Here is a 20,440-nt window from a genome sequence, read left to right as displayed (position 1 = left end):
TTGCTGAAATTTTTTTAAAATTTAAATTTATTTTTCGCATTTTAATTTCATTGTATTTTTAGCTCACCTGGCCCAAAATTTCAAATTCACAATTTTTCACAATTCTTTGTAAATTTTTGTAATCTTTTACAAAAATCTTTTCCTCTGAAACTTCTGGGCCAAATAAAATTAAACTTAGCCACAATTTTTAATAGGGTATCTTGTTTTAGAAATGTATCCGATGACCCTGCCATTCAACCAACATGGCTAAAAATAGAACATAGGTGTTTACTTTAGAAGTCTATGGGAAAATCGTAAAAAAACAATTTTAAATGGTCACAATTTGAAAACTAATTCAAATAATGATAAGGGGTCTTCAGTAACTATTGTAAGACTACAATGGGATGACCTGCTTTTAATTTAACTACTTGGCCAAATTAAACCAAACTTGGTCTCAATCATTATTGTGGTATCTAATACTATTTATTATGATTTTAACCTTATTTTATATGATTTCCAAAACCACAGTAGATACAGGTGAGCGACACCAGCTCTTGAGAGTCTCTAGTTTTAATATGTATTATTTTTCAAATATCAATATAAAAAGTAATGCCTGCTAAATGTTTCACACTATTTTTTATTAATGAATTTTATAAACCTTAACTATGATAAGAAATCAGCTATAGCTTATGTGCTCCTATACATAGGGGGAAGATAAAAAGAAAGGAGAATTTACTGTTGTTATATTACATTCTGTGAAGTCCCAGGTAGAGCACATGGATTTCAAGTGACAACAAAAATAAATGGTTAAAAATAGTTAAGGGACTTATATCTCTCCAACAGATATGTAAAAAGAGGTTCAAATTGTTTTAAAATGATTTTAAGATGATACTTGATATTTGCAAACGGCAAAGTTTATAAATCAGGACATATATATTATGAAGGGCTTTGAACCGTGATGGTACTCCCAACCGTGATGGTTAAACTGAAGTGTAATGGTTAGACACTGAAGTGTGTTTTTGATTTATACACTGAAGTGCGACAGTGGCATTGATTGTGATGCTATCTTGTTGATAGCTAGGCAGAAGTGCATCTGTAGTAACGCTGAATTAAGTGCTATGGATTATGTAAACTATATTTTCAATGTTTTTTATGTTCTAATACTGATGTAAAAGTCAATTTATTTGTTAGAAGCACATTTTAAGGTTTCAAAGTAAATCATCAAAAGTATGCAGCAAACTAAACTAGGATGATCTCTCTTGAAGTACAAAACTGTAACTAAGGAAAAACATGATGTGAATATATTCATGTTTTTCAAATGTTGCAAGCACCGCTTAAGGTGGTACCCAACACCTTGACTAATATTAATTTGGCTCGTTTAATTTTCATAAAATTTTGACAAAATGTTTACTTTGACCCTTTGACAAAAATATAAAAATTTCAAAAATTTGAACCAACCACTTTATCAGAAAAATTTCATTGGTTATATAGCAGTTTGACAAACACTAATTTTGATCATTGAGAAGCTTAATATTTCCTGCAACAATACAACGTGATTAAAACGTTTCGCTGATTTTTACAGAGTTATCTCCCTGTAGTGTTAGGTACCACCTTAAAGAGGCGTAAATTAAAGGGATAACTGAAACTATAATATTACCAGGGTACTTATAGACGATTGTCATACAGTACACGACTATCACATAATCTTCATTTTAATATAAAAATAAAGAGATGTGGTATGATTGCCAATGAGACAACTATCCACCAAAGTTCAAATGAAGCGGTGAATACTCTTAAGCTGAACATTTAACAGGTTATAATATAAGAATAAGAAGATTTGGTTTGATTGCCAATGAGACAACTATCCACCAAAATTCAAATAAAGTGGATGTAAGCAATTATAGGCAATTTGTATGGTAATCAGTTTTATTGCAGGATTATTTACATATTTACATATATATCAACAATACTGAAATGCCATAAATGTTTTATTGATAAATATAAAAGCACATTTATATACAAAATATAAAAAAATCTACATATCATTATAACTGCACATCAGTAGATTTTGAAATCGCCATCACATGTCAAATAGACCTTATCATTTGATTAAATTCTGGGTTATTTGATGACCTGGACAGTGAGCTGGTAAATTCATGGGTCAGTTGACAAGTATGACTTCAAATTCTACTACAAAGTTGATTTTTACTTTCCTCCAGAACTGACTATTTTAGGTAATTAGGACATACTGTAATAATTATTCATTTATTTATACTTTCAGGATGGTTGGGTCGGATTCAGAGAGTTTATAATCAAGAAGAAAATGACAGCCAGTGATTTTTATAGTGGTTACCTAATTAATGACATGTATAAAAACAATGTGTTCACAAGTCATAAAAATCATTTGATGGAAGGAGTATTGGACAAAAAAATGACTGCTGCTGATTAATATGTATTGTTTATACAGAAAACTGTATTAAAAACATCTCTTTGTTATCATTCTTTGAAAGTAACACCTGAAAAACTTGTCCTCAGAGGTGGCTCTAAAGGTGGGCCTGAGACCATTATGGAGCTACATAAATGGTTTTTGCATAGACTTTTTAGTCCCACTCCTAACATTGCCTTGTTGGAAGAACCCCTTTTTAAAAATCCTAGATCTGGATCTGGTCATAACTCAAAGTTTAATTATACCCAACGCAACAAGTTGCGGAGGGTATAATGTTTTTGACCCGTCTGTCCGTCCGTCCGTTTGTCAGTCTGTCAGTCCGTCAGTCCTATTTCTTGTCATCGCAACTCCTCTCAAACCACTATGTAGATGTGCATATCGACAGGAAATTATGATTCAATTTTTTTTCTAGGAGTTACGCCCCTTTGAACTTATTTACTTTAATGTACTACTGCAACAGTTTGTCATCGCAACTCCTCTCAAACCACACAACAGAATTTCATTAAACCTTTTCAGATAATAAGGACATACTACGTAGATGTGCATATCGACAGGAAATTACGATTCAACTTTTTTTCCAGGAGTCACGCCCCTTTGAAATTATTTGCCCAATATACTACTGCAACCTTTTGTCATCGCAACTCCTCTCAAACCACAGATCAGAATTTCATGAAACCTTTTCCGATAATAAGGACATACTACGTAGATGTGCATATCGACAGGAAATTACGATTCATTTTTTTTTCCAGGAGTTACGCCCCTTTGAACTTATTTGCCCAATATACTACTGCAACCTTTTGTCATTGCAACTCCTCTCAAACCACACAACAGAATTTCATGAAACCTTTTCAGATAATAAGGACATACTACGTAGGTGTGCATATCGACAGGAAATTACGATTCAATTTTTTTTCCAGGAGTTACGCCCCTTTGAACTTATTTGCCCAATATACTACTGCAACCTTTTGTCATCGCAACTCCTCTCAAACCACACAACAGAATTTCATGAAACTGTGTAGATAATAAGGACATACTATGTAGATGTGCATATCGACAGGAAATTATGATTCAATTTTTTTTCTGATACAATTTTTTTTTCTTACACTTATTTTATTTCTCTAATGACAATGTGGGGACGTAGGGTATGTGAGCGCGCTCACTAAGGTTCTTTCATTTGAAATTGAAAATAGATTGGACTCATAGGAAGGCATCCAGCAAAAAAAAAAGAAAAAAAGATATACAAAATCTACAAGATGTCATAATTATTTGGACTATATATGAAAAAGGTGATCACTTAGACAGCAATCCTACAATACAAATTAACCCAATAAAAATTAAGTTTTATGATACCTGATATTTATTTGACTATACCGTAGAAGATAACAAACACTTTGTACTTCCATGTGATCAAATGGAAGAAAAAATACATCTTTAAACACAGGTTAACAGCTAGTACATAAGCTGATGGAAAATATGAATAAAGAGTGATGTAGTGTATACTAAAATGAGACAACGACTGGCTGCATTATTCCTTGCAAGATGCAACCACTTTTCTAAGAGAAAGTTTGTGTTAAACAAGATTAAATGTTGGTCTGCATTGGGTCCTCATAAGTGTTTTCTATAATGTTTTAGGCCATTTTTCTTTATTCTTTGTTATTTTTGGCCCTTTTTATACGCCTGTTTACAGGACGTATTATGGTATACTGTTGTCCGTCTGTCTGTCTGTCGTCAACGTGTCGGACAATGACTCAAAAACGATTTTACCAATTTGCATGAATCTTTGGTGAAGTGTTTATATCTATTGACGTGAGCTTCTTTTCGTTTTTTATAAATTTTAGATTTTACGTTCCGAGTTGTTGGGTTTTATTCATTAAAAAAGGGGGATTTTCCAGTTTTCGGACAATGACTGGAAAACAATTTCACCCATTTGCAAGAAACTTTGGTGAATTGTTTATATCTATTGACCTGAGCTCCATTTCAATTTTTATAAATTTTAGATTATACGTTTCCGAGTTGTGGGGTTTTATTCATTAAAAAAAGAGGGATTTTCCAGTTTTCAGACAATAACCCCAAAAATGCTTTCAGCAGTTTTCATGAAATTTTGGTGAATTGTTTATATCTATTGAAGCAAGCTCCCTTTCAATTTTTATAAATTTTAGATTTTACATTTCCGAGTTATGGGATTTTATTCATAAAAAATGGGTGATTTTCCAGTTTTCGGACAATATCTTCAAAGTGCTTTGGTGACTGGTTAATATCTTTTAAGATAACCTCAGAGTACCTTTAGCTTTTCATAAATTTCTGATATAACATTGAGAAGTAATTGAACTTTATTCTTTGAAAAAGCAACGGGCGTATCATGCGCTCATGGCGCAGCTGTTTATTTTTGTATATTTTGTAGATTATTCTCTATTCTGGAAACCCCATTCAGACCCTCACTATAATCATATACTATTTGTTACCAAACAATCCAGATTATGGGCATAGCATAGTTTGATTTTATATGAATATCTTTGGTTATTGTTGTTGAAATGTTTAAAAATTCCCCGTTTTCCTGATACTGGATGATCTGACAAGAACAATCATGTGATTCTTCATCAGGCTCATTCATGTTGTAATTGCTAAATCTTGTCTTGGTGATCTGATATTTTGAACAATGTTAAGTGTTTAGTGCTGTTGTGCAGCTAACTTTAGGTCAAAACAAGCAAAAAAAGAGTGTAGAGTTTCTCTCCTGACCCTATTTTTTCCAACCTCAAAATACCTAAAGTTTTTTATTGATATTTTTTAATGAATTGTGCAGACAGGCCTGCCTATATCAAGGTAAAGAGAAAATTGCAAAATGTAAAAAAACATACCAACCAAAATTTTCTCTAGAAGGAAATCTCATCAAAATACTGTTTAGATCATCTGGCCAGAAGGTCATGATGAGCTTTTGCCATCATTTGGAGAGGGTTGTTAAATGAAATCTACTGAACCCATTCAAACCAATTTTCATATGAGTGATTCTTCAAGTGTCTAGATTATAATTTGTGATTCAACCTACTAGTAGTACATAAGGTAAAATGCAAGTAATTGTCAACTTTCTTGAAAACCATAATGATTAGAGCAATTCTGACAAGGTGAAAATGTTCATAGTACCAAGATCTTCTTACTTTTTATTTGTACCAAAATTATCAGATAACTGTTAATAGGAGTTATTGGCCTTATATGGCCTAAATAATCATTTTTAACCAATTTTAGTATTTTTGCCTATTTATTTTAAATCTGAAAAAGATAGACAGAAAGCTTATATAGCTAAACTGATCAGTAACACAAAATCTATAAAAGTAAAAAGAAATTTTAATAAATTTGTGTCCTGATTTTTAGGTCTATCTCAATGTGGCATCATTTTTACCAGATGAGGGATTCAGGCTCCTTGAAACCTGTAGTTTGTTTAACCCTGTCTTATTGGAAAATTGAAATTGATATTTAGAGCTTCTCTGCTTAGCGTAGAGCATTCAGGAATAAGATCAAATACTGGTTGGCTAGGAGTCAGAACAATGGGTCCTGGTGAAGGGTGACATGCAGACTTACCTTGTGAACAAGGATGTTCAAAATCCAGCTCAGGATGTCAGTCTAATACAAAGCATGTTCATATTCCTATATCACATTAAACATGTTCTCTTTCTGATATGCATACTTAAACTTAATGATGTTTTCCGGTACAGGATCCTCACGGTTCCTCTTCACCAGACTCATATATTGTGTTATTATATCTCTATTATTTCTGTTGCTGCTTCCGGTTATTTCAGCTCGATAATCAGAATAATAGATTTCTTCGTATTCCCAATACTTATCTAGTCTATTTTTAAATGCATTTATAGAAAGAGCTTTTGTAACTTAATATCTGGTAGCTTATTCCATAATTTGGCATTTCTTACTGCAAAGCTATTTTTCCTCAGACTGGTTTGCATGCAATAGTTGCAACTGGACATTAAACATCATTTCATCAACACTATATCACATTTGCTAGTAATTTTGATGGACTGTAATTTGTCACATAAAAAAAGTAAAATAACAAAAATACCCAACTCCAAGGAAAATTCAAAACGGAAACTAAAAGTCCCTTAACAAATGGCAAAATCAAAAGCTCAAACACATCAAACGAATGAAAAATAACTATCATATTCCTGACTTAGAACAGGCATTTCCTTATGTAGAAAATGGTGGATTATACCTGGTTTTATAGCTAGCTTAACCTCTCACTTGTATGTCAGTCACATAGAATTCCATTATATTGACAACAATGTGTGAAGCAAAACAAACAGACATAACAAGTAAAAATGTCAAAAATTAGGGTACAGCAGTCAACATTTTGTTATAATCTTAATCACTATAAAAACAAATCACTATTTCAACCAAGAAAAACAAAATGGCATATAGACACTATAAACAAAGTACACAAGTGTTTTGAACTTTTGATCACAGTTGGTTTATATATATTGTTGGATGAACAGGACTTTATCACATTGCTGATGTAGGAGTACATGTTTTTATACGACCGCAAAAATTAAAAATTTTTTGGTCGTATATTGGTATGACGTTGGCGTCGTCGTCGTCGTCTGGCGTCGTCCGGCGTCGTCCGAAGACACATTGGTTTTCGCACTCTAACTTTAGTTTAAGTGAATAGATCTCCATGAAATTTTACCATAAGGTTCAATACCACCAAAGGAAGGTTGGGATTGATTTTGGGGGTTATGGTACCAACATTTAAGGAAAAAGGGGCCAAAAATAAGCATTTTTGTAACTTCCAGACAATAACTTGTGTGTAAGTGTATGGATCTCTCTAACATTGTACCACAAGGTTCCATATCACAAAGGGAAGGCTGTAATTGATTTTGGGGGTAATTGCCTCAAAATTTTAGGAATTAGGGGCCAAAAAAGGGGCAAAAAACAAGCATTTTTCTAGTTTCATGACAATAACTTGTGTGTAAGTGTTTGGATATTTCTGAAATTGTACTACAAGGTTCCATATCACAAAGGGAAAGCTGGATTGAGTTTGGGGGTAATTGCCCGAAACGTTTAGGAATTGGGGGCCAAAAAGGGGCCAAAAATAAGCATTTTTCTAGTTTCCAGACAATAATTTGTGTTCAAGTGTATGGATCTCTCTGAAATTGTACTGCAAGGTACCATACCACAAAGGGAAGGCTGGGATTGAGTTTGGGGGTGATGAATCATAAGGGGGGTTCAAAAAAATTTGGGGGGGGGATTTTTTTTTTCTTTTTTTTTTTTCTTTTTTTCCTTTTTTTTTCTTTTAAAATTTTCCATTTTAAGTTGGTTATTTCTGATTAATATTTAAAAGCAAATAATAATGATATGGTAGGAGATACACACCAAAAACAGGATGTGTAAATTATTATATAATAAGTATTGTGCAATAGCAAGAAATTTTCAATTGCACAGTATTGCACAATAGCAAGAAATCTTCAATTGCACAGTATTGCGCAATAGCAAGAAATCTTCAATTGCACAGTATTGCGCAATAGCAAGAAATATCCAATAGCACAATATTGCGCAATAGCAAGAAATTGTCAATTGTACAGTATTGCGCAATAGCAAGAAATATTCAATTGCACAGTATTGTGCAAAAGAAGATACTTCGTATAAATTGCTTATTTCTTGATCAATTTCAATGGGGTTTTATTCTTGAATTCTTGGGGTTCTTTAATATGCTGAATCTAACCGTGTATTAAGTTTTTGGGATTTTGGGCCCCGTTTTTTAATTGGTCCACATTGAGGTCCAAAGGGTCCAAAATTTAACTTTGTTTGATTTCATCAAAAATTGAATTATTGGGGTTCTTTGATATGCCGAATCTAACCGTGTATTTAGATTCTTAATTTTTGGTTCCGTTTTTAAATTGGTCTACATTAAGGTCCAAAGGGTCCAAAATTAAACTTAGTTTGATTTTTACAAAAATTGAATTTTTAGGGTTCTTTGATATGCTGAATCTAAACATGTATTTAGATTTTTGATTATGGGCCCAGTTTTCAAGTTGGTCCAAATCGGGGTCCAAAATTAAACTTTGTTTGATTTCAACAAAAATTGAATATATGGGGTTCTTTGATATGCTGAATCTAACCATGTATTTAGATTTTGGATATTGGACCATAATAGGTGAATGTCCAATTTAAAATTTTTAAGTTCTTAGACCACATTCATTCTGTGTCAGAAACCTATGCTGTGTCAAATATTTAATCACAATCCAAATTCAGAGCTGTATCAAGCTTGAATGTTGTGTCCATACTTGCCCCAACTGTTCAGGGTTCGACCTCTGCGGTCGTATCAAGCTGCGCCCTGCGGAGCATTTTATTTGTAATTGGATTTAGGGAGCTACCATTTGATTTTTATGGGGGGGGGGGGCTAGGATGAAATTTGAGAAAAGGCAGGACATGAGTTTTGAGTAAAAAAAAAGGCAGGATGACAATTTATGTAAAAAAAGTCAGGATCAAATAGAGTGAAAAATGCAGGACAAAATTTTTCATCCTAGCCCCCCCCCATAAAAATCAAATGGTAGCTCCCTTAAAACAAAAGTTAATTATTAATAAATAAATTTGCTTGAGAGATAAATAATATTGCAGTCACCGTGATATATTTGTGACACAAGGTGTGGAAATATATGAGCTGTCTCGGATAGAAATCGACATTATGCAAATGAATATCAATACATATGTTAACCTATTTCGGGTTGAAAAAAATCTCTATGCAAAATCTGTTATTGTTTAAAAACCCTATATAACAGACAAAAATTCATCCTTTATTTCGTATTTGAATGTTCCAAAATTAATCAAAGTGTTATACATGTACATGTATACATGCACTTGCATAAGGTCGATTTGTATCCAACGCAGCTCATATACTAAATGTGAGAATCTAACAGCAGACGTGTTATAAAGTGATACAACATCTGTAGAATTGCAATAGCAACTTTCTCACAATATACAATGTAAGAGATTTTTTTACAGTTTGCACAAGACAATTACAATTAGTACACTAAATATGTTCAGTGGTTGTCGTTTGTTGGTGTGGTTCATAAGTGTTTCTAGTTGTTTATATAGATTAGACCGTTGGTTTTCCTGTTTGAATTGTTTTACACTAGTCTTTTTGGGGCCCTTTATAGCTTGTTGTTTGGTGTGAGCCAAGGCTCTGTGTTGAAGGCCGTACTTTGACCTATAATTGTTTACTTTTTGCACATTGTGACTTGGATGGATGGTTGTCTCATTGGCACTCATACCACATCTTCTTATTTATATAGCCTTCTGGAGTCCTTTTCATTGGTTGTGTTGTATCATCTTTTCAATGTTTTTTTGTGATTTGGAGAATTTTGTATGGTTTGCAGATCTTTGTTTCTGTTTAAATTATTCAATTTTTATTAGACCTCAGATAGTATTTACAGCCTGAAATCTTGTAAAGACACCTATCCATTGTTAAAGACAGCACGCTTCCTCTTTTTGGTTTATTGGTGTAATTAGGTTGCTGTCGCATTGACATGTGCCTACATCTCATTTGAAACATATTGTTCAAAAGGACAAATGGTTCACATGAGATTTGCAACTGAGTAACTTCTTCTTTTGTGAATAGTGATTGATTGATTGGTGTTTAACTCCACTTTCAGCACTATTGGCTATTTTGTGGCGATTAAGTTTTTAGCTGGAGTGTCCGGAGAGAACAACCAACCATTGACAGGAAAACTGACAATCCTTGTCAATTAAGTTTGGAATAGAGGGCACCTGCCACATGCGAGGTTCGAACTCACAACCTCAGTGTTGACAGGCTAGTGATAAAGTAGATGAACTACTTGTACCATTCGGCCACTGAGGCCCCTTGTGTGAATAATATGGCACTGAATTATTGGAACTAAGACTCATTTTTATCCATTTTTAATCTCATAATCAACATACATGTATTTATGATAATGACTGTGTAATGAAACAATTTACAATGATAAATGCTAACATTCAAGTAATTTATAATGGATAAAATGATAACAACGTGAATCACTAGCTAATAACAACATACAAGTACATAAGCACTTGTACATGTGGAATATTCCATTAACACATAGGGTATTAAGGCACTAAGATGTTGCTTGTATGGAGAGGTATATTATCCTTTGCTGAATGCTGCACCAGAAATAAAAAGGGGTGGGGGTAAAAAGCACTTCTTTTTACATCTCCATGCATAAAGTTCCAATTAATTATTTCCTATAATTGTTGATCTTTCTGAACTAATCACCATCAGTAAATTTTAATAAAAGTTTCTTCAGTCCCCCAAACAATTAAATCTGGAACAGCCCTTAAAATAATGATATATAAAATATGAAAATTATATCCAATTCCAGAATTAAACTATCAAGGCCTTTTAATATATATATATATATATATTAATGGAACATTCCTACACACAAAGTAAACAAATGATGTAAAAATAAAATAATATATTTATGCAAAATAATAGATCTGGTGTGTCATAGTCTCAAATTTTCCATAAACCAAATTGATGATTTAGAATCTCCTCTTAGGGGGGAATATCTCTCTTAGATTGATCTCTAAAAGGTTATGTTTTAGCATAAAATTTGTTCTTTTTAGATAACTTAAAAAAAATGATTTTAAACTCTTTGTAGAGATTCAGCCCACTCCTATGGTTAAGTATAACATGTCTATGACAAGAGTATTCAAACTAATGTTAAAACAGAAAATAAAGGCTTCATCACCAATACATCTCAAATACGAGATTAAAATTCAATGTGATCAAGACATGGCCAATGAGTATGAAATATTCATGGAGTATTTAAAATAGAATACAATATAAATATTTAAAAATATAGATCTTTGGTTCGAATTAAAAGGCTACACAAATTATTTTTTCGTTCTTTGAATTTAGGGGAAAAAATGTGCTTGTTTTTCGTTTAAGGATTTTCTGCCAATTTCTGATCAGCTAATCAAACAAACAAAAATTCAATTTGTGTGGCCTTAAAACTTTTTGACAATGTCAACCTTCGCTGATTAAAAATATATTAACTGTAACATATAATTTCAAACTAACCCGAATACATATATGCCCTATTAAAATATCATAAGATATGTTTTCTCAGCAAAACAGTTCTTATACTGAGCCATGTATTATAGTAGCTGCACATTAAAATTTTACCAAATTCATACGTAAAACAATACATAATAAATCCGATATAATTGTTATGATTAAAACATATCTGAATCTGATTATTTAAACAGAATCACACTACTTATGATACAATGAGTTAACTGTTTAGTTATGACTAGATTTCAATTTTGAGTCAAGCGTCAGATGTACTACATTTTTTACATAAAATGAATGGTCCAATCTACTGATGGACTTCAACCTTGTAACAATCTAACACATTTGATTAGTTAAAAATGTCAACTGAAAAAATTTCATTAGTTTCATTTTGTCCAATTCATTTCGATGTAAAAATAAATTGTTCTAATTTTTGTGGACAACTCTAGAGAGATTCAAATGATGAAGATTGTTCGTTTTACTCTAGATCCTTCATTGATGTTCTTTTACTCTAGATCCTTCATTGATGTTTTTCTAAGAAGTCCTGCATAAAAGTGACAAGAACCATACATTCTTCTACAGACAGAGCGTTATACAATGATGCACGGATTCCACCAATAGCCCTGAAATAAACAGAAAAATTATAAGTTGAATTTGCTATTTGAAAACAACATCAACAAGATTACTGAAACCCTCGGATCCCATGCATGTGTATTGCCTAGGAATAGATCACAGTGACAGTTATAAAAGTTGTTTCGGCAACATGGTCTATTCAAATGTAAACCAAGGGAAAAAATTCTAACGGATTTATCTGATTAAAGAATTTGAAGATATGCAAATAGTTAGAATTATTCATTAATGAAAAACTTTTCAACCTCAACGTTGAAGAGACCCCTATCTCGGAAATCCTGTGTTCTACAAATGACTTGTTAACAACCATGGACAGCAAAGAGGATAAAAAGCTTTTCAGTGTGTAGGCAGCTACTTAACTTGCATATTTTTTTTTCATGCATCTGTATACAAACTCAAGATCATATCACTGTAGAAATATAAATGCATACATACCTATGACCTTTAAGAGAGGTCAATCCACGTTTTTCAGCTTCTGCAAGAAACAATTTTTCTAAAGCTTCATCTCCATCTTGACAACCAATCCTAAAGGTTACGTTCATTCTGCTACGACATGACTTATCTAATGGAGAACTGTAAACAAAACAAAGAAATTAATTTGAGACCAAAATTTTTATATCTCCCTTTAATAAAATAAGAAGTAAAAATGCTTCCATTTAATATCTGATGGGTGGTGATTATTGTAAGATAGTCTAAACCACAAGACCCGAGCAATTATAGGATATAATTGATTAAAATTTCTTATTAAAAATAAAATGTGCCTTTTGACACGTCATATATTTATTTCAGCCTTATTAATTTTGGACATGCATTTCTTTTTTAGATAACTTGAAATCTAGTTTATTTTGTATTCATCTATTCCCAATTCTTTACTCAAATAAACTTTCAATGCTATGTTAATGATGTGGGGTCAAGTATTGAAAATATCTAGAAATACCATTACAATGATGTGGGGTCAAGTATTGAAAATATCTAGAAATACCATTACAATGATGTGGGGTCAAGTATTGAAAATATCTAGAAATACCATTACAATGATGTGGGGTCAAGTATTGAAAATATCTAGAAATACCATTACAATGATGTGGGGTCAAGTATTGAAAATATCTAGAAATACCATTACAATGATGTGGGGTCAAGTATTGAAAATATCTAGAAATACCATTACAATGATGTGGGGTCAAGTATTGAAAATATCTAGAAATACCATTACAATGATGTGGGGTCAAGTATTGCAAATATCTAGAAATACCATTACAATGATGTGGGGTCAAGTATTGCAAATATCTAGAAATACCATTACATTGTTCCTTTTATTAAATAACATTTAAGGACTTCGATGATAAAAGTTTTTTTATTCAAAACAATAAAACTGTTTTAACTACGTGCCCATGTTTCATGGAACCTTAACAATTTTACATATACATACTAGTAAAATCCATTTGAGTTATCAATGATGTCATACACTGCTTTAGATTTAATGGCAGACAACTCTTCCATCTTCTCGGCACCTCCGTTATCTTTCAACCATTGTAAAACTAAACCAAGGATGTATATACTGAAAAATTAGAAATTACTAATTACAATTACCATACAAATATTTAACTTGGGCAAAAATAATCTTATACTGACTTGCTCTTTGTTCACACTTAATAAAACTAACAAAAAATATCAGTCTTTAACTGTAGCTGTGTTCTAAAGGCCCACTGTACAATGTAAGTAAACATCAGTTAAAACAAGGAACTTGAATTAATACATAAATATATGTAACATATTTGTACATTTACAAAGAAATTAACTTTGAGAGGGTAGGGAAAATAGAAAAGTTCGATTCAAAAGATTATTCTAATTAATTCAATTCTACAATTTTCTTGGGAAATGTCAATAAATATCTTTTCTTTTATTATAATTTTATTATTGGACTTTTTTGATAGCTCCTATAAATCAGGGAAAGGTTTTTCATTATGTAAAGGATTGTCTGTAATTTCATTAATTGTTTGTACCCCAAAATGAAAATTATGTCATGTTATTTGTTGAATTTCCATTGTTTGGGACATTGTAATTAGATTCTTAAACAGTGAATTGATAACTTACTTGTATGTAGGTGCTGTGTTGTACACAGAATTATTCCCAACTTGTATTTTGTAGTCAAATATAACTGGGGTAGCCTGCATGGCGTGACCAATGAGATCTTCTCTGATAATGACTAGAGTTACACCAGCACAACCAATATTCTTCTGAGCACCAGCAAATATAGCACCAAACTGTAAGACAAAGGATGGTTATCAAATACAAGGAAAAAGATAAGCAGGGAACCAGTGGCCTGGGCTACTAAATTTCATTATTCAGCAACAAACCTGGCGAAACAAAAATTTAGTTTTTCAATTTTAATTTAATAATTGGTAGTAATTGCATACATGTATTGCTGTTGGACTATTAACTGTCAATGTCTCAATTCTATGGTCAATCATAAAACATTAATTGTAACGGATATTTATGTATATATTTGCTTTTTTATTGTGTTTTTCAGTTAATTAATTTCTTTCACATGATACATTTGTAAAATGTTTTATAATATTTTTCTTTCAACATTACAAACTTTTTGGGATTAAGAAATCATCTTTAAAGGAACTTGCAAAAAACCTTTAAAGGGAGACAATAACTTACCTTAGAAACATCAAATGGACGGGATAACATATTTGAGGACATATCACAGACTAAGGGTACACCATTAGTTTCTGGTATATACTGGTATTCTATACCTGTAAAAAAAAATATTTGAACATTTAAAAATATTTTGTATTATAATCAGTAATTATATAAATATGAAAATATTGTCATAAGAACATCAACATACATGTCTCTACTGTAATTTTGATGTTTTCGCAAATATTTTTCAACATTTCAATGTTTTATTTTACCACAATTTAATTTCTCCAGAACATAATCTGCTTTTTTCCCTGAATGTTTCTTTAAAAAGGACAAAAATCAGTAGGCTAGCTTTTTTTGCTATGAACATTTCATCATTTCTAAAACAGTGTTATTTTTACATCCATTTTATTTGAACCTTGGTGGATAGTTGTCTCATTGGCAACCATACCTCATCTCCTTTTTTTATATTGTGTTGTGAATGTCAACTGGTCGGCATGATATAGACTTTTAAGCTGATGTTGCGTCAAGCAATCACCCATCAATGTATGTCAACTTTTAACATGGTATAAAACTTACCATGAATAGTTTCATTAGAACAATAATAGACGTATGAAGCTTCTGGGTTAAGATTCCATGTGGACGGGTCTGGAATACCTGAAATATCAACAACAAAATTATATACTGGATGACATACTTGACAATATATATACATGTATATCAAAACATATTGTCTACTAGTACACATAATCAAACTTTAAATCATTGTTCCAAAATTTTAAATAAGAAATATAGCTTACACGTTGCTTTTTTACCAATTAGCATGGTACACATCTACATAATGAGCTACAAGCACGAAAACATGTGAAATCAAAAATTGCAAACACATTGAAAATATTCCTTTGCCAACAGATTAAATTTTGTTTCTTCTTAAATTTAAAATGTTCATCACATTCCACCCATCAAATTAACAGCATTCTTACTTGTGTATTTAGAGACTTTGGGTACAACTTTGTTGATCTTGCCATATTTCTCAGCTTCTAGAGCAGCTTTAGCTGACCAGGTACCAGTCACAATATAATCTGCAGTGCCTCCTGGTTTGAAGTTCATCAGATTCAATGGAATGGCAGAGAACTGGCCAGTTCCACCTCCCTGTTTGAAAATGACCTTATAGTTGTCTGGAATGTTCCTGAAAAATGTAAAGAAAATATTTCAGAAAATTATTGTGATGGTTTTATTGATGCAAAAATTGTTTCTACATCTTCTAACTATCATAAACTATTAACGGACTAATTCCAGATAAATTGTTTTTCGTGGGATACCAATTTTTGTGGATTTAGTGGTAATAGGTGGAACAAGAATTTAAATGTTCAAAGAAGTAAAAATTGCCCTCAGCTTGTTCTGCAGAATTTGGCAAAACCAAGCTAAGAAGTCCACGAAAATAACCTTTTTCATCATTCCCGAAAATAAATGAATCCCCATTACAGCAATGAATAAAAAGATATGTGGAGTATACAAGATTCAGATTTCTAAGTCTAATCTGTAACAATAATAAAATACTTACAGAAGCTGACGTAGATCATTCTCTGCTGTGGTGATAATCTTTGTGAAATCAGCTGATCTGTGACTCAACTCTGTTAAAAGAAAAACCTCGAGATTATCCAAATGTAACAGACTTTTTTGAGTTAAAAATAGTTACAGGATCTTGGATTTACAATCAGACAACAGTAATAAGATGTTCAGTTGAAATAAGATTAAATTGTATACTGTTAATATTATCCTTGTTTTCTCTGGTCGTTATTCTTACTTCACTGGATTAAAACAAGCTAAAGGTATTTATACTATGTGGCTATACTAACAAACCCCTTTGGTTATAAGAGTACCAGACTTTGTTTCTTAAAACTTACCCATAACACTAATTCCAAGACCATTGTAGTTTAACATTTCTTTCTGGGCCCTCTGCAATACCTGCAAAATAAAACAAATTGAATTTAAAATTAGATAAAATAACAATTGTATGCGTTTTTTTCTCTCTCAAAAAAAAATCAAAATATTCAATTGTACATCTGGTATTGAACCAGACCAAAGGACAGGAGTAGACTTATGAAAAAAAAATATATATTGTTAAACCAAATGAAATGTACTTTCTTAAGATTATAATAATTAATAATTATAATTTACTTAAGAAAAAAAAAAATTAAATTTAAAAAGTTTTTTTTTCACTATGTATTCTATTCTAATTTTTTTATACCTAAAATTGAATGGCGATATTTTATTTTATTTTTTTAAGGAGGGGTATTGAAACCATGTAAATGTAAGTGTTCTGTGAAGAAGAAGAAAGCAACCAGCTTATCATGCTTATGCCTTTAGAAGCATTTAATATAAATAATTTTTACCTTAAATAAGGATTTTAATGTATAAGATGGAATAGTATTTTGAAGAAATGAAAATAGCAAACAAAATTAAAAGCTTAATTTAAGAAGAAGAAAATATTGATTTGGTAAAACAAGGGATACAATCATCGTTTTATAAATTAACTAATAAAACAAAATGCGTCACCTCAGCAAACTAGGCGTCACTAATTTAATCAAATTAATGAGGTCAACTAGTTTCCAAAAAGTAATATTGATTTAAATTTTCTAGAGTAATACAATCTGAGAACAGAGTTAGTCTAATTAAATAACCAACTGACAATGTCAATAAACTCAACTATGAAATCAAACATGTTTATAAATATAATAATTGTTCTTCAGTAATAAAAATTCCCTGTTTCCATAAGTAGATTTAGCCTTTCGTCTGGTTTATATTAACAATGTTACATGGGAGACCGTGACTTGATTCAACGTGACCAGACTGTCTGTGACCTCAATATGCAAAACACACAGTTCACACAATGCCATCCGCTCCATAAATAACCCTACATAAATTTACATAAGCATGGGGATTTTCCACTGCACATCAAAAAAATAAATATTGCAAAGTTATGCATTTAACCTAAAAACAAATTTTGTGATCATTAAGAAATAATCTGTATATATGTATTTATGTTATATGATCTTATCCATCGTGATTTCATCATCAATTCAAGTTTGACACGGAATTTTCTCAACATGACATGGCCCCGATTCGGCATCCACCATTGGCACTAGTGAAAAAATGCTTATATTCTTAAGTGACAAGAAAAAAGTTGTACATTTTTCACTAAAATCCGAACATACAAATGTCAAAATTCCGTCGACGAAGAAAATATGTGCGATTTACAGGAAAAGTTGTAAAATTTTAGTTTTAGATTTTGAAATGAATGTGCCCTCCAAACTGAATGCGTGATTTCTGTCTCCACTTCAGAGAAAAAATCGCTTTAATTTGAAAGAATGCGAGGTAACAGTATCACAAATTTGTATGAAATCATTCTTCAATACCATAAAAATTCCGTCGACTTGGAATAAAATCTAGATAATAAGTGATTTTAGATAAATAGAGTAAAAATGCAAACAATTGTCATCTTACCTCAATAGGCAGCTTGGCAGGTCCTGCTGAGAAATTGATTACTCTAGATGCCATATTTTCCTTATTAACAGTCTGTTAATTATATAATGTTATTGATAATTTTGTAAAATATAGTTTCCTGGTTTCTCTTCGATTAGTTATAAGAGTGAGAAAGAATTTAGGGTTACAATGACTTTTATACCGCGCCACATGCATGACGCATTTTGATTGGTCACTTCAATGTTGTTGAATCTTATTGGCCGAGTTGACGAACACGCACTGACCTAGTGCCTCTTAAAACATTATTATTTTCCGATGACCTGCTATAGTGGAACAGTTTTTAAAATTTCCGCTCTCTCATTTTATTGTTGTCATTAGTTTGCTATGGATTTCTTTTTGTCATATGATTAAAATATATATGCAATACACTCGAAGAAAAGTTTTGCGCGGAAAAGATACTAAATGCCGAGAAATAAAGAGGCAGGATACAGGATGGACCAGGATGCCTATCTTGTAATTCGAGGGTCTAGATGATGTTTTTTTAAAGACTGAATCTAAGGCTTTATGATATAAGAAGTAGCTTTATGTTATATTGTAGTCTCAGACTGAATAATGGACCAAATATAAAGAATAGGTAATAATGGGCTGCAAAACTGACATAAAAAGTACGGTCACAATAATGGACTAACACACTAAAGAATAGAGAAACAATGTTGTTGCTCGGACAAGAGTTTTTTTTTCGGATAGACTGTTGCTATGCATGGATAATTTTTCTTTTGCGGAATTGCCGCGCCAAAATTTATTTGCACTTTTGAACACGTTTGAATCCAGCATTTTGCGTTGCAGAATATATTATTACATATTCATCCTGCCTTATGCAATTCAGCTCTTACGTACAAGGCCAGGATATTCTTTTCAAAATCCCCCTCCCCTCGAAAATCAATTGGTCGTGTCCCCATATATATGTATTAATAATCAATTATATTGTATTGTCTGTATATGTTACTTTATTGATATGCTTGAGCCCTATGACGAGGACTGAGATAAAAATAGTAATGTTTTAGTAGCAAAATGATTTGACCACCATTGTATTTTTCTTGTTTGCAAACCAATGACTCCAGTTGAGTTAAAAGAATCAACCAGTTCATTGATACAATAATTTGTAATATGATATTCTCTTCATGAAGGTCCTTTGAAAGGTAGTCAGTATTGACCCAAAATGTAACATCCGCCTAGCTGTTTGTCATCTTTTTGTTAATGTAAATTTTCAAATGTATGTACATGTATATATTCGCTATGCAAAAACAATGCCCTTCAGGATAAAACATAAGTAAATATACCGGTATTCACCGGAATAGACTGGACTTTTCAGGATATACTTACTTACTTGTAATCTTACTATCAACAAAATTACACATCTGTTAATTCATAAATCAAATAAAACCGGAAAATACTCGCCATGAATTATCGATGTCAAATGATTTTTCAAGGTGGACGTATATACAAAGTGTAATGAAAAACTAGAACTCCTTTTATTGATAAATTGATTATTCTCTTTTCAAAGTATATTATTTTTCTTCAGAAGATTGTTGCATGAAACGTTTTGGTCAGCTTTGTGGACTACAATTTAGGATATGGGTCTAGATCACACACCTGCTGATCATCAATTATCTATAAACCAATGTAGATAAACTAAAGTTGCTTCCCTTTGCACATTAACCGTTACAGCTAGAAACTATAAGAGATCATAGGAATCTAACAGTTAAATTTAAATCTGGGACTATCATACAAACTTAGTATAATCGTAGTTCCAGTTTAAATGCTTGATAAAAATTGAATACAATATTTAAAGTTTTATCTTTTGTGAATACATAAATAAATTGGGAAAACAATCAGTTTTACGTTCTTAATTCACAATGTTCAAACTAACACAAGCACAAGATATGTATGTGCTTAACTTGCTGTAATTCTCTTGTACAACTCGATCCCTTCATTTCTGTTCTAGACTATATGATAAAACGTCTAGATATTAATCAACGAATTTCTTACGAGGGCACTGGATCGTTATCAAAAACAAAACGGAACTGTACACAATAGAAATTTTAAAATAATATATACGCCTAAAAAGTGTACAAAACAACACCCAAGCACAAGGGTGTTTTTTTGTACACTTTTTT

At 31.7% G+C, this 20,440-nt stretch overlaps 2 protein-coding genes across 3 annotated transcripts in view; one reads left to right on the top strand and one right to left on the bottom strand.

Annotated features, from left to right (window-relative positions):
• The window catches only part of LOC127699824 (methionyl-tRNA formyltransferase, mitochondrial-like), a 35,505-nt gene extending 33,030 nt beyond the window's left edge, over window positions 1-2,475 (top strand). For both annotated transcript variants that reach the window (XM_052203194.1, XM_052203195.1), the window contains one exon: window positions 2,261-2,475. In XM_052203194.1, coding sequence (XP_052059154.1) covers window positions 2,261-2,428 — 168 coding nt within the window. In that variant the 3' untranslated portion in view covers window positions 2,429-2,475. The remainder of the gene's footprint in view (window positions 1-2,260) is intronic.
• A 7,851-nt stretch (window positions 2,476-10,326) lies between these two features.
• On the bottom strand, window positions 10,327-18,442 carry LOC127699825 (phosphoserine aminotransferase-like). The gene is made up of 10 exons (XM_052203196.1): window positions 18,285-18,442; window positions 16,685-16,745; window positions 16,342-16,411; window positions 15,761-15,966; window positions 15,357-15,434; window positions 14,796-14,890; window positions 14,223-14,392; window positions 13,558-13,686; window positions 12,564-12,701; window positions 10,327-12,121 (listed from the first exon to the last, which is right to left on the bottom strand). Exons 1-10 carry the CDS (start codon window positions 18,336-18,338, stop codon window positions 12,019-12,021), a joined length of 1,104 nt encoding a protein of 367 aa, XP_052059156.1. The 5' UTR covers window positions 18,339-18,442; the 3' UTR covers window positions 10,327-12,018.
• Between the last annotated feature and the right edge of the window lie 1,998 nt (window positions 18,443-20,440).

Source organism: Mytilus californianus, unplaced genomic scaffold, assembly GCF_021869535.1.
Source record: "Mytilus californianus isolate M0D057914Y unplaced genomic scaffold, xbMytCali1.0.p SCAF_41, whole genome shotgun sequence".
NCBI lineage: Eukaryota > Metazoa > Mollusca > Bivalvia > Mytilida > Mytilidae > Mytilus > Mytilus californianus.
Note: the sequence above shows the minus strand (reverse complement) of the source record. Positions and strands in the feature narration are given on the sequence as shown.

What these genes read in the sequence shown, in the direction of transcription:
- LOC127699825 (XM_052203196.1), bottom strand. Translation starts at nt 18,338, where the DNA reads ATGGCATCTAGAGTAATCAATTTCTCAGCAGGACCTGCCAAGCTGCCT. An exon ending in TTCTAATGAAACTATTCATG is followed by an intron (nt 14,891 to 15,356) that starts GTAAGTTTTATA and finishes TTTTTTTTACAG; the next exon opens with GTATAGAATACCAGTATATA. An exon ending in AACACAGCACCTACATACAA is followed by an intron (nt 13,687 to 14,222) that starts GTAAGTTATCAA and finishes CTAATTTTTCAG; the next exon opens with TATATACATCCTTGGTTTAG.